Genomic DNA, 13,290 nt, shown 5'->3' on the forward strand with positions numbered 1-13,290 from the left:
GACAGTAAATAAATCTGTCTCTAATTATTCAGAGACAAGTTTCAAAAGAGAAGAAAGGAAGCTAGGATGTAGTCTGTAAAAACTTCTGAATGCTGAAGCAGGGAATCATCTGAAGTAGTGATGACAGAGATTGGTCAACAACAAAATGACAACAGTTCCAAAAGGGCAGGACTGTGATAAGCAGTGTATGACGAATGGCATCAATGATTAGCAGACAAAAACAGAGTACAGTATCTAGACAGAAGACAAGAGGTCAGCCAGTCCTCAAAGTTTTGCCACCTAAAAGTTTGACGAGATGTCCCAGCCAGTTAGCTCCTCATAACCAATCTAGTGAGACACTCTCCAACATCTCTTAATCTTATCTTTCTTCTGACTGGATTAATCCGATGCGAACTAAAGCTCACACACTCTCCCTGTCTCCCCATAATATTTTTTAGACTCTGGAAAACTAGATTAAAGTAGAATAACTATTGTCTACATTGCTAAAGTTAGATCACCTGAAACACCATCCTTGGTGAGAGAGCACTCTTAGCAGAAGGGATAAAAGCCAGGACAAGGAAAGGCTGAAGTAGAGAAACAACCAACCAGCCACAAAAGAAACTCAATGCAACAACTGAAACCCCCACACTTAGACATAATTCATGAAGGTCAAAAGAGAGACTTTGGTGCAAATTGAGAAATCAGCTGATCAAAAGCTTTTCTATTTTTTACTTTCTAAATACAAGAAAAAAGATGGACTCCAGAAAAACACTGAAAAGAGTAAAGGATGGGAAAGGGTGAACATAAGGATATCAATGGGTGATGTGGCCCCTGGGAAGACCGAGATGTTAAGGAACAGTGAGTAACTTCTATATCTGAGCAACGGGGGAAAAAAGATTGTGAGTAGAAGGGGAAAGAACACATTTTACCATTTCCTTCTAAAAGACAGCAGCAAGACTATGCAGAAAAAGCAGAGACAAGAGGAAGTATGTGTAAAATGGAAAAGAGAGTTAAAGAAAAAATTAAAAGCTGAAAAAATAATGATCACAGCTAGAATCTCAAGGATTGAAGGAACGGTGATGAAGGAGTTTTGTTAGAAAAATGACAGAATTCCTGGATGAAAGAATTATCTATGAAAGGAATGACCGTGATCACTGTATTTCTATCAGAAGCTCCCACAGTGGGAGCTAGGACCAGAGAAAAAACAGGAGGGAGATGACCAGAGAAGAAGAATAAAAGGGGACCAAACCAGAATGTAATGGCAGCATCAACTCTGAGATAGGAGAAGAGGCAGATGAATTCAGAGTGGAAGAAAGCAAATTAAACACAGGAGGAGAAAAAGGAGAGGAAAAATCGGCCAAGAATTATTCAAGATTACAGAACAGACAGTACAGGAAAGCAGAATGACATATTTATGGGCAAGGGGTGATAGGTGATTGAGTGCTGTCAAGATTCAGGAGAGTCAGAGAAGGATTAAGAAGGACAGACCGTAGAATGAGAAATCAAGCATGTAATCCTTTCAAAGGGATGAGGGTAAAGAACATAGTGCAGTGGCGATAGACAAGAACCACTCAGTATGGAAGGGGTACAGTTTGAAGAGCATGCTTCCTTGTGTACCTGAGCCCAGAAAGTTATCCTCCACCCACCACTGACATGTTTTTTCTATGCAATGTTACTGTCAGACACATCAAACCTCACAAGCTCAGAGGCTCTTGAAGAGGCAGTTACGGTAATGGTGTTGCATCAGCTCTCTGTGCGACAGAACTGATGTATTATTTGAATGAATGCAGCTATCAGGGAACAGCCACTTGCCAGGATAAAGCACATTTAAAAGTCTGTAGCTGCAACATTGCAATTGAAGGGTTTTCTATTAAGAAAATTGGCTTAGATGAGTTTTCCATTTTAAACACTGACAGACACACAAGTGTAGGCTCTCCTAAAGTCCTAAGCTCACAATAACACAAAAAATTAACTCGGTCCCTGTACAAACTGTTAGACAAAGGAGGCAGGGGGAAAGCAGTAAAACAAAACAAAAAAAAAAAAAAAAAGAAAGGCTACTTATTTGGAACAGATTCTAATTCTCACAACAGATTAAAATTTAGGCCAACTAAAATGAATAATTTGGTTGATAATATCTAACACAATCATACTTTAAAAGACAAAACCCAACTGATGTTCTCATTTACACATAGTAATCTCAGTGGTTTCAGCATAATTACTCAGGGTATAAGATATATTAGAACCTGGTAGAGTTTCATGGAAAACGGTAGAAAGACAAAACGAAAACAGCAGTTTATACTTGCAATTATACTTGCAAACAATCCTACAACTAGCTGCGAATAGGTAGAATCTTCAGCTTTAAGTTCCAGAATAACTGATGACTGATACTCTCCACATGTACAATGGAATTAAAACAAAACGGGGAAAAAAAAACAAAAATAATCACCTTGCTAGCTGAAGAGATGACTCATACTCCTCTGTCTCCCACACTTGGTTTTCCAAACATGCACAGTGCAGCTCCCTGATCTGTTATGCAGAAGGTGAAGAAAGGATGAAGTGTTTTACAAACAAAGTAATGCGGAACTCTTACAACAAGCTTTTCAAAGTAATATGTAATTCCTTTGGAGCTTGTTTTGAGAGATGCAGAATGATTGCACAAGAAAAGAGAGCATTTAGTATGTTACAGAATTAAGCTCGTAGTGTTGCTGGAGTCTACATGTTGCTCTGCACCAGGTTTCAAAGAACCAACATTCAGATGAAGATAACTGATGAGAACAGAGAGAAACTCTAATCAAAAGTCCCAGCTAAAACATCTGTTTATTCACTAATACTGGGACAGTTCATGCTGATTTTGTAGTTAGGGACAGATTCTAATAACAGTGTGGAATACATCGAGAACCGACAGACAAGTGCACGTGCACAGAATATATTGCTCTTCTAGTGGAAGAAGAAACTGCTTAGCATGAGAAGGTGGATTTAATGACATTAGAGCAATATAGCTATTAAGAGCAATTATGACTGTTCCCTTACTATCATTTTATTTTGTACAGAAGGTTGCTAAACCTCAAACTCTTCATCTGAATTTGACTAGCAAGCTAATAGGTAGTAGAAGAGTATACATTGTTTGCAATGAATACAAATAATCCCAGATGTGGGATTTCATCAATGTGTGTATTCTTTTGCTGATCTGCGCTTCTGCCATCTCCTGGAAACTCCTTCCTGTTGACTGCCAAGGTATCGTCCACACCACTAAAGAAAACACATGCTTTTGCCCTCTGCCTATAGCAAGAAAACATCTGTCTCCGTTTTAAGAAGTAGGGGGCAAAGCAGCAGAATAGTAAACAAAGACAAAGAATAAATACTTATTCAGATGTCATACTTTGAAACAAAAAAGCCCATGTTTCACTAAAATGGAATAACAGTACATCACCTGCTTGCCCAGAGGATACTTTGGAAGAGAAGATGTGAAAACATGAAGACATCTCAGAACTGAAACATAATTTTCATGGTAAACATGCAAGTCCTCCAGCAACTTCTGTATTATTTCCTACAGTGACAAAATAATTGTTTTATAAGTCATTCTGACATCCATTTAGTTAAAACTCCCATAAGGTACTTAAACTGACTCTGAAGTTTTGACATTGTGGTGTGCTATGATTTAAATCACCAGTGTTAAATTAAGACCACTAAGCAAGAAAGCCATATTTCAACAGTTCACTGGAATCACATTGCCTATTGTTAACTTTAATTTCTCCCTCCATCTCACTAGGGAATTATTATTAATTAGCATTATTATTTTAGCATTTTCAACTATATTTAGCCTTTAGACTTGGTATGTCATCTTGCAAAAATTAGTCTATACACTATACCTTTAATAGGCAAAGAGAAATTAAATAGCTCCTTTTACCCAAATCCTTATTATTTGCATTTTTGTATGACACTTGCATTTAAAAAATGTATTTCTTATATTGTGGGTGGCTGCTGTTTTTATTAGTTATATATATGTAAAAAGACCAGTTCACAGAAAAATAAAGAAATATGCAGTTGCTGCTCCTATGAGCTCTTAATTTGACTTCCTTTTATTCATAGATGGAGAACTGTAGAAAAAAAAATCTTGTATTAAGAAAAATAAATTGTTAACTGCTGCTGCTACTGAATTTACTGGAAGACATCTCATCACTGGCCTCCCATGGAAGCGTATGTAACACTTCTGGAAAACCACAGTCAAAATTTCTGGTAGCAGTATTAAAAGTACTATGGGCTCATTACATTTAAGTTGTGAATCAGAAGATCTTCTCTCAGTTGTCTTCAGTCACAGATAAAGAGGAAAACCCCACAGGATTCTCTACATATTTTATTGCCATTTTGCTGAACTCTGAGCAAACTACTCCAAATGGAAACAGAAAAATAAAACAAGCTACTGAAGTTCCCTAAAGTTAAACTGAAACAAAGGGTATCAAAGATTAAAAAAAAAAAAGCAACACCTTATCTGCAAGTAATATAAGGAATTACTGACACATGGAAAGATTAAGTATCATACCGCACAGACTGAAAATAAGAAAGACACTTATTGCTGCAGAGAGCTTTCTGATGTTAAAAAAGTTAGAGATTATTAAAAACATTAAAGACATTTCGCTCCATAGACTTTTTATCTATTAAAATTTAAGCATCACTGATACGACAATTGTTTAAATGACTTCCAAGACCTTAGGGTAGACACTAAGGTTTGGAGTCTGTATTTTAAAATTTTACATGAGTTTATATTTTAATTCTAAACAGGAACATTAAAAAAAAAAAAAATATCCCCACCACAAAAGAAGCTGAGAAGAAAAAAAGTTCCCTCTAAAGCTGCTACATCAATCTTATTCCCCAAACCCAGAGCATTGTAGCACCTATATTTCCTTCATCTTGTTTCCCAGCTCAAGACTGATGTAGTTAATATACATAAATAGCAATGCAGTAGCACAATATATTTTGCCAAACTAACGGAGTGAAAAGGCATATTCTGTTTTAGAAGAGTTTGAAAACATCATTGGAAGACTATGCAGTGTTATTTCCATAAATATAGATCGTCAAATTCAAATAATTTCAAATGAAATTTGCCATGAAAACTTTCAGAATTGTAATTATAATTACAATGTAATTGTAACATTGCTTTTAAAACTGATTATTTTAAACAGGTGGAACTCTTCCCATAGTTACTAAAAAAAGTGGTAACAACATAGAATATAAATTGCAGCTGACAAAGGGTATTGCAGGTTTAGGTGTTGAACTTTAACAGCAAGTTTACCTGGACCTGAACATGAACTGTAAACTTATATGAAGTAGTACCATAGTGACTTTGAAAGTGTTTCCAAAGTTTGGAATGATATTGTAGATTAGTACGACATACAGAATAAACAGCAGTAGGGCCTTTTCTCCCCAAGTAGACTACACTGCCAGCTTGGCAATGCAGTAATAGTCCTACCCCTACTATAGAGATTAGAACAAGTGCCTTCAATTAAATTTATCAGAAGCATCATATTAACATAAGCACAAGAATTCCAGCTTCTTTCCCAAACTTACAAGGTGAGACTTGTGAAATAAGGGGTATATTATTAAACATATGAAGTTTAAAACATATAATGTTTAAGCTGATAAGTATTCAGCTTTCCATGTAGCAGCCCATTACATGGTCTTTAAACTTTAAAAAAGAAATAGAGTCTCAGCTGCTCATTTCCACTCCTTCCCTCCTCCTGTTGTTTCAACAGAAGCATTTATGCACCTGCAGAGTGAACTGCATTGGGGAAATCAATCTGCAGAAACAACCCAGCAAAACAATTCCCACGTCTTGTCTTTTTTTTTTTGGTCAGGTTACCTTAATTGGATTGTTTCTCTGATTACATTCATTGCACAGCCACACAAGCAGTTGCACTGGCACATCTGCTGAGGCGTGAATAAACATCAAGGGAACAGCAGTAGCTTAAGCTATTTTTGCCACTAAAGACTATGGACCATAAAATCATGTATAAATCAAGTCTTGCCTTGACTAGTGTAATTGCACTGCACTTGCAAACTTGCCTGCTACCAGCCTCTCTTCCAGCCATTACCATTGTTCTTCACACTTGGAAAGTCCTTACAAACCAGGAAGCTCGGCTAGAACAAATTAATTGCTTTATCTCTAGCAGTACCATTTGCCTGACAGGTTAGCTACACTTGAGATGAAGAGTTAGGAGGAGACCTTTACCCTGAGCAGTGCTTCTACTGGGAGTAGTTCAACCGGTGAAAATCACCAAAAGATCTTTGTTGGTGAATTCCTAAAGGGCTCACAATAATAGTGGCCTGACTTTAATCACTTGACGAACCTTCAGATAAACATGTAACATAAATTAAAGTTTTAATCCTGTACGACATCTAGTGTGAATGTATGCCTCAGGACCCAGACTGCCTTACTGAGTTCGATCAGAAACTACACAGAGGGTATGGAGGATTAAGAGCTTATGAAATAACCTCCAAGATTACTTACTTGTTATTCAAACACTTCACTGACTTTCCAAGAAAGTCAGTCTCAATAAGCATTAAAAGATCAGGCCATAAATAAACCTTGTAACCTTCTATTTAAGCAGTTATATTTCTAGACATAGCTAAAAAATGACAGAAGAAAAGTTGTGCAGCTTTGTATAAAGGTATACCTGGAGACCCTAGAGATTTGGAATTTTGACCTATCGATCCTAATTGTCCATTACTGGACATGAAACACAGTACATACTGTATGAAAAATGTTGTATAGAACTATACATCTTAGTCTTGTATTTTATTACGCTCCATAAACTAATATATTGGGAAAGTTATTTTTGCTCTCCAAAGACATTCTTAAATGTTTACCTTTAAATAGCTGTCTGTTGTCAGCAATGCAATCTGTTTTTCTGATTCTTGTCTTTCCACATACCTGATAGCAAGAAAACACAAGAACCTAAAAATTATAATGTGAGGTATGATTGAAGATTATAGAGTTAAAAAATTCAAAAAGTTTCTGCTGCTGTAAGGACTCCTTTGGAAAGATTCAAAAAGGGACAGTCAAATCCAGCAAATTGAAAGACCACTCCAAAACCCTAGAGGTTATGCTCCAAGTAAGCTTAACAAATTAAAAAATGATTTATGGTTATTTATCATAATAGCTTGTTTCTGTATTAAGAACAAGAGAAAAAAGAAGTTCAAGTGATTATGCATCACAGCAGCTGTATTCTCTAGACCAGAAGATTAAGGATTCCTGAAATTATGTAGAACTGTCCTTTCCTTTTGATTGAAAACTGTTTCTATAGCAAAGGTAAATCACGGAGCTACATTTACAGATTCCTTTTATATTTTAAAGCTGACTAAATACAAGATTGTCCAAAAATTTATTTCCCCTTTTACCTTCTAAAAGAGGGCAGTCTTCGAATGTTTTCACACTGATTGTGTGACAAAGAATTTACTCTCTTCTTAGCATCTACCAGTTGGCAACACAGTACACTAAGAGGCTGGGAATAGAAGTGCTCCACAATGCAGAGCTGAAAAACAAAGCAAGAACCAGTGATGTTAACAAAATTCATCCTCCCTGCTATATCTGCCTTTTAATGCTTTGTTACTACTACAGTGCATATACTACAATGGTAGTAATGCTATTCCTTAAAAAAAAAAAAAAGTTAATTACAGTTCATAAATATTCCATAAATCACTACAGGGCACTGATTATTCAGTTTTACATACAGTCACATAATTATCTTTTTTGCTGTACGCGCTATTTATATTCAGTACCTCATCCTTCCCCCCTTATGTAACAACTATAGCTTGTCAAATATTTTCTATTCACTTATGTGAATTACTGCATTCTTTAGGTTACATATTCAGCTCCAATGGTCACAAATAACAAAGAGTATATTTGAAGATATGAAAAGCAACTACAGTACAGAAAGCAAGCTTATCACATGTCCTAATTTCAATTTCTGCTTCATCTACACAAAAATACACTGCTAAGCTCTTACTATGCATACAGAAAAATGTGCTTTATCACTGATTTCGGCTGCGCTAAATGTTTGTAGCATTAGGACCTTGCAGAATAGTAGCATATACTCATCACATCTATTCTTAAAAAAACAAAACAAAACAACAAACCCAAATAGACTACTTCACTAAAAACTTTTAAAACATAAAAAACTGTCAAAAAACGTCAGTGAAAAAGACACTTCCTGTCAGAAAAGTTAACATCCCCCCTAGACATGAGATGATGACGATCCCTTGTATCTATCACTTAGGTAATCCGATACAAAATTGCTTCATCCTCAAATACTTCTAATGCACAATGACACAGCAACACACTGTCAGGGCCAGGACTTGTATTTTCGTATCAGGGCATCAGGGAATCATTAAATTCGGGTGACTCTTTCAAATACGAGGAGTTGAAACCTGTGAAAGCCCATGTGGGTCTGTCTGCAGGAAGAGGTACTATTGCCAGGATATTTCTCCTGGCCACGTGTAATCGTTGAATCTCAGCTATCGAAGAATCTGAGACACTCTAAAGGTATATGGCACTAAAAGGGCATGCTTTACTAACAGGCAAGAAAGAAACAATTTCACAACCTGCATTAAAACAGGTTACAGGGACTGCAAATTCTTCAGAGGACTCTTGTCCACAATTCACAAAAGCTACAAGGAGACTCAGACACAGAAATACATCTAGACATGAAGATCTATATAAGCCAATAAAAATATAATTATCATCCCCTGTATAGACTATTTTTGGCAACCTTTAAGCCTTCGACTTTGTCTCCTGAGAGGGTAAATGTAACTCTCGCATTGCTGCACAGCTGCTTGGAGCACAAGCACCACCTACTCTGAAGTACAAAGTAAGTGACCCTACAGCTCCTGTTTCCCCGAAAAAGTAAGAAGTGTGCATCTAGAACCTGTGCTAGAAGAGTCCAAGCAGGGAAGAGACACTGTTGCAGCCAACTCACACCATGACAAACCAGAGTACAAGGACCTGGTACAGAGGATCAGAGATCGAGAGTCCTGCCAAGGGTTTTAGAAGCTACAAGTTAATCTGTAGCAAAATACAGGTTTTTCTACCCACTAAGGCAGGTTACCCCTTTAAATTTAACCTCTAAATACAGTTTTTTGTGTCAGAGTAAGCTTTTCCACACTTCTTCATACCTGTCCTGCAAGATTTCCCCTAAAACCTTAGCAGTTAAGGTTCTAACTTTAAAACACCCACCTGTTCACAGATCCAAACTGTTTCCAAAGGACATTTTTTCATCCAATTCAGTGACAGCAAGATAAGGACCTAAGAAATCTTTCAGTGCCTAGTGATTACCCTTTGTTTTCACAACCATAATTTGAGTTCTTGTTACTGTTGCCTACCTGAAATCCTTTGATAAAATTCTGGACAGAAAAATCATGGTACAAGAATATGTTGATGAGAACCTGCAGAACTTTTTCACCCAGTTTAAAGGGAAACTGGGCTGTCAGAAGCAGCTAAGGGAGACAAAAAGAAAAAGTAGCCATAGCAGAAATTCTTTCCTGAATTCAACTCAGCAAAATTTATACATGCTATTTGATACAGCATGTGTTAGCATTCAGCTAAATGAGATATTTAATATACTACCAAAAATATTTCTACTAGAACATCCACGCAAAGATATTCAGTTTATTATTTCACCACATTTTTGTAAGTACCTTTCAGTAATATGCAACGTTTGAAGTTAATTTTGCTTAACATTATTTTTGTATTTATTCTTAAAATTACAAACAACAGAACAGACATTGCTGTAACAAGCAGGGATACCACTACTTTCAGCATTTCTGGAAATTCTCCACAAATTGGCATACCAAGAATCACACAGGCACAGCATCTATATGGCTTGACCATTTGGATATCTCTGCTCATTTTTGAGTCAGCAAAAGTCAGGCTGAACTGAGTTTTTCTATGTTTAAAGCTATCTTTTTCTGGAACAAAGTAAAACTCAAACCAAAGCACTACTTTAATGAAGAGGTGGGAATGTCAGAGCGTAAGCGCCCAAATATGTATGCACAGATGTCAGTGCAAATGAAAGATGAAAGCAGGTGTGTGAGTGTGTCTCAGTGTCAGAAGGAAGCTCTCAATATTAAACTACTCTGCAGCTGACTAGGAATATCCTAAATTCACAGCTTTCAGGAACAGATTCCATTTCCAAAGCTTCAGACCAACCTACTTTTAAAGGCCGCACATGTACACCATGCTTGAATACACACACACTCCTCCTATTTAGAAAGGCAATTACCTTGTCAATTATAGTAGACAAGTGCTCCTTAGAGGAAAGGGACTGGAAAAGCTCTATGCACAGCAGAGAGGAAACAGAGCGAGGAAGTAAGCTGTGGATAATCATTGGAGATGTAGCGATTCCAAAAATCAGCACTAGAGGTAATTCATGGATATGCTGACTGGATCATGGGGGGAAGGGAGAAAAAAACATACTAGTTACATTACAGAAAATTATGAAACTAATGCATTATGTTCCTAGTACAACACTGAGCTTAGATGCAGAAAGAGGTAAATTAAAAGATTCGTTGCCAGTAAACCAAAAGAATTTTGATGTGGAGTATAACAAAAAAGAAAGCAAGCGATTTAAAGCCCTGAAGTAGAAAAGCAAATTAAATTATATTTTAGGATTAAAATTTCAGGAAGTGGCATAAAAAGCATCTTTTCAGTTAGAGTATTATACTGGTTCAGTCTTCCCAAAAAGTTATATTCAGAGAATCTTATGACAACTTTTTTTTTCCAAAAAAGTAGAGAAAAAAATAAGAAGAGACATTAAAAAGTCTCAAGAAAATTTACAAGTTTTACACTGTTTAATAAATTTAAAATAACTATGAAACCCCTCTAATGTCCTATGTTCCCATTATACTTAGAAAAGAATCCCAACTTCTCCAGATTCAATCTTCCTCTTCAGATAATTTTTTAGTATATGCTTTGAGAACTGATACACAGGACTGAATGCTGTATTCCTTGTGAGCAGCATACAAATGATAAAAAAAATACAGTGCTTTTAGTGTTATTTCATCATTATTTTCCATTTTTTTTATTAGTTTCAAGGAGATACAAATTCTGCTGTCTTAAATATCTCTAGGTTAAAATTGACAATTTATTCCTTTCCTGTGTTTTCACCACAGCAACTTTTTGACCTTTGTGTTTTAATTGCTATCCCACAATTATTTCATTTCTCTAACTCCCCAAAAGTCATTGCTTGAGACTTAAACATATAAACAATAAAATTCATATATTACTGTCCACTGTTGATAACCTAAAAGAATATCGGAGAGAAAGTAAATCTTGTGATTAACAAATCAGAAGAACCTATCACATTTACCCACTTCACCCTTATTATTAAACATGCTTAAGACTGAAATGGAGAAAATAAGCCTAATCTCTACAATCATCCCAAAGATTTTTTTGAAAGTATTATGCAACCCTGCTGAGCTTCTATTTTACCCATCTTCTACTTGAATCAAGACTATCTTTAGTTACAAGATCATTTGAATCCTCTAAAGCTTTTTTCTGAGGAGACACACAATCTATGAAAAAAAGTGTGTTTGCAAATAGTATATAGACTGGTAGACTTGAACCGCACTTCGTCTACTTTCCACATGCTCATAATTAGGTATTTACACTTGCCACAAAAAGCGAAATAAAACACAACACTTAAACAATTAAAACCTCATTTTCCCCTGCCTTACTCCCTAATTATTTCCAGATAATAGTGCATTTCTGATTTTATTTCTTGAAATGTTCTCCAGAGAACCCATCTGCCTGATCTGAAGTGGAAAAATATTTTTATTGTGGGTCTCTCAGCAAGCAAAATTGCCTAGCCTTGTTTAGAGGGAACATCAGGTACGCATGTACAGTTAATTCAGCTGCAGCAACTGCAGCCCCAGTTTTGTTGCACCTGTAGTTTCAACCTGAGAACTAAGTGTAAGATGCTCTCTTTGGAGAACTGCATAGGCTCTTGATTAGAACGCACAAGGTGATATTAAGGAAGACAGGTTAAGGAAGGACAGAAGCACAGGAGCACCTGCAGTCGTCAGTTACTCATTGCAGATCCTGTCCAACACACAAATTCTCTGGGTAAGTTTTATATAGTCCAATTAGTAAGCTAGTGACCTTTAAGCAGCATTACATCAGTTGTCATACAAAAAATATACTCTGAAAACAATTTTAAAAGTCTACAGAAGAAAGATCTAGGCATCTTAAAAAATTAGCTTCATAATAAAATTCTGTAACAACTAGTACCAATAAATCCTCCCATGTAAAGAATTAAATCAGCCAGCCAGTATCTCAACCCAGCCCTTAGGTACTCTGGCTCAGAGTCCCAAGTTAGATTTAGGATAATTTATCCCCAAAACCTAGCAAATAGGTTTTTGCTCAATCACTCCTGCAAAGAAGCAGCATTAATATTTGATTCCAACTCTCCCTGGTCTCATTGCTACACTTCAAAACAGCTGCAAATAGAAAACGGAGTGGAAGAATTAAACTTCAGGTCATGTTACCTGCTGATGACTATGAAGTCTTGAAGTACTTTTGTGGTGAAGCTTTCCATGTCTTTGAGTATAACTACAACTGGAGGAGATTGCCAGTGTCTAGAAGAGGAAGTTCTTTTTTTTCTTGGAGTTTCAGAATCTGTTTTCTTTAAAGCCATTTGTTATGCATTATTAAAACACAGGAAAATAAAAAGATTGAATCACATCTACGATATCACACTGCTCCAAAGAGACATGACTGACTTTTTGCTAGAGTTTTATTTCACAGAATCACAGAATGGTCAGGGTTGGAAGGGACCTCTGGAGATCATCTAGTCCAACCCCCCCTGCCAGAGCAGGGTCACCTACAGCAGGTTGCACAGGATGGCGTCCAGGCGGATTTTGAATGTCTCCAGAGTGGGAGACTCCACAACCTCTTTGGGCAGCCTGTTCCCGTGCTCTGCCACCCTCAAAGTAAAGAAGTTCCTCCTCATGTTAAGATGGAACTTCCTATGTTCAAGTTTCTGCCTGTTACCTCTTGTCCTTTATTATTAGCATCTAGAATTGGAATTTTTCTTCCTTCCATTTGGCACAGCAGGAAGTACAAAGAATAAACAAATTTTAAAAACCTACATTCCAACAAAGACAGAAATAGCTCTGTGGGACAGAATTGGTGAAATTCTGTTGGGATTGAGGGAGAATATTCAAGTTGTATACGTGGATGTTGCCCATTTCCTGTATCTTTACCCAGTAATAAAAACCGCAGATACTCATTAAACTTATTTAACACACTGCTCTGATGAA

General features: G+C 36.5%; 1 protein-coding gene across 2 annotated transcripts in view; it reads right to left on the minus strand.

The window, feature by feature from the left end:
• The window catches only part of ORC3 (origin recognition complex subunit 3), a 36,704-nt gene that overhangs the window by 10,993 nt on the left and 12,421 nt on the right, over positions 1-13,290 (minus strand). For both annotated transcript variants that reach the window (XM_082480845.1, XM_082480844.1), the window contains exons 7-13: positions 12,517-12,653; positions 10,254-10,413; positions 9,355-9,468; positions 7,375-7,508; positions 6,844-6,907; positions 3,410-3,526; positions 2,426-2,505 (exon numbers count right to left, since the gene is read on the minus strand). In XM_082480845.1, coding sequence (XP_082336971.1) covers positions 2,426-2,505; positions 3,410-3,526; positions 6,844-6,907; positions 7,375-7,508; positions 9,355-9,468; positions 10,254-10,413; positions 12,517-12,653 — 806 coding nt within the window. The remainder of the gene's footprint in view (positions 1-2,425; positions 2,506-3,409; positions 3,527-6,843; positions 6,908-7,374; positions 7,509-9,354; positions 9,469-10,253; positions 10,414-12,516; positions 12,654-13,290) is intronic.

This window comes from Vanellus vanellus, assembly GCF_965231255.1.
Source record: "Vanellus vanellus genome assembly, chromosome: 3".
NCBI lineage: Eukaryota > Metazoa > Chordata > Aves > Charadriiformes > Charadriidae > Vanellus > Vanellus vanellus.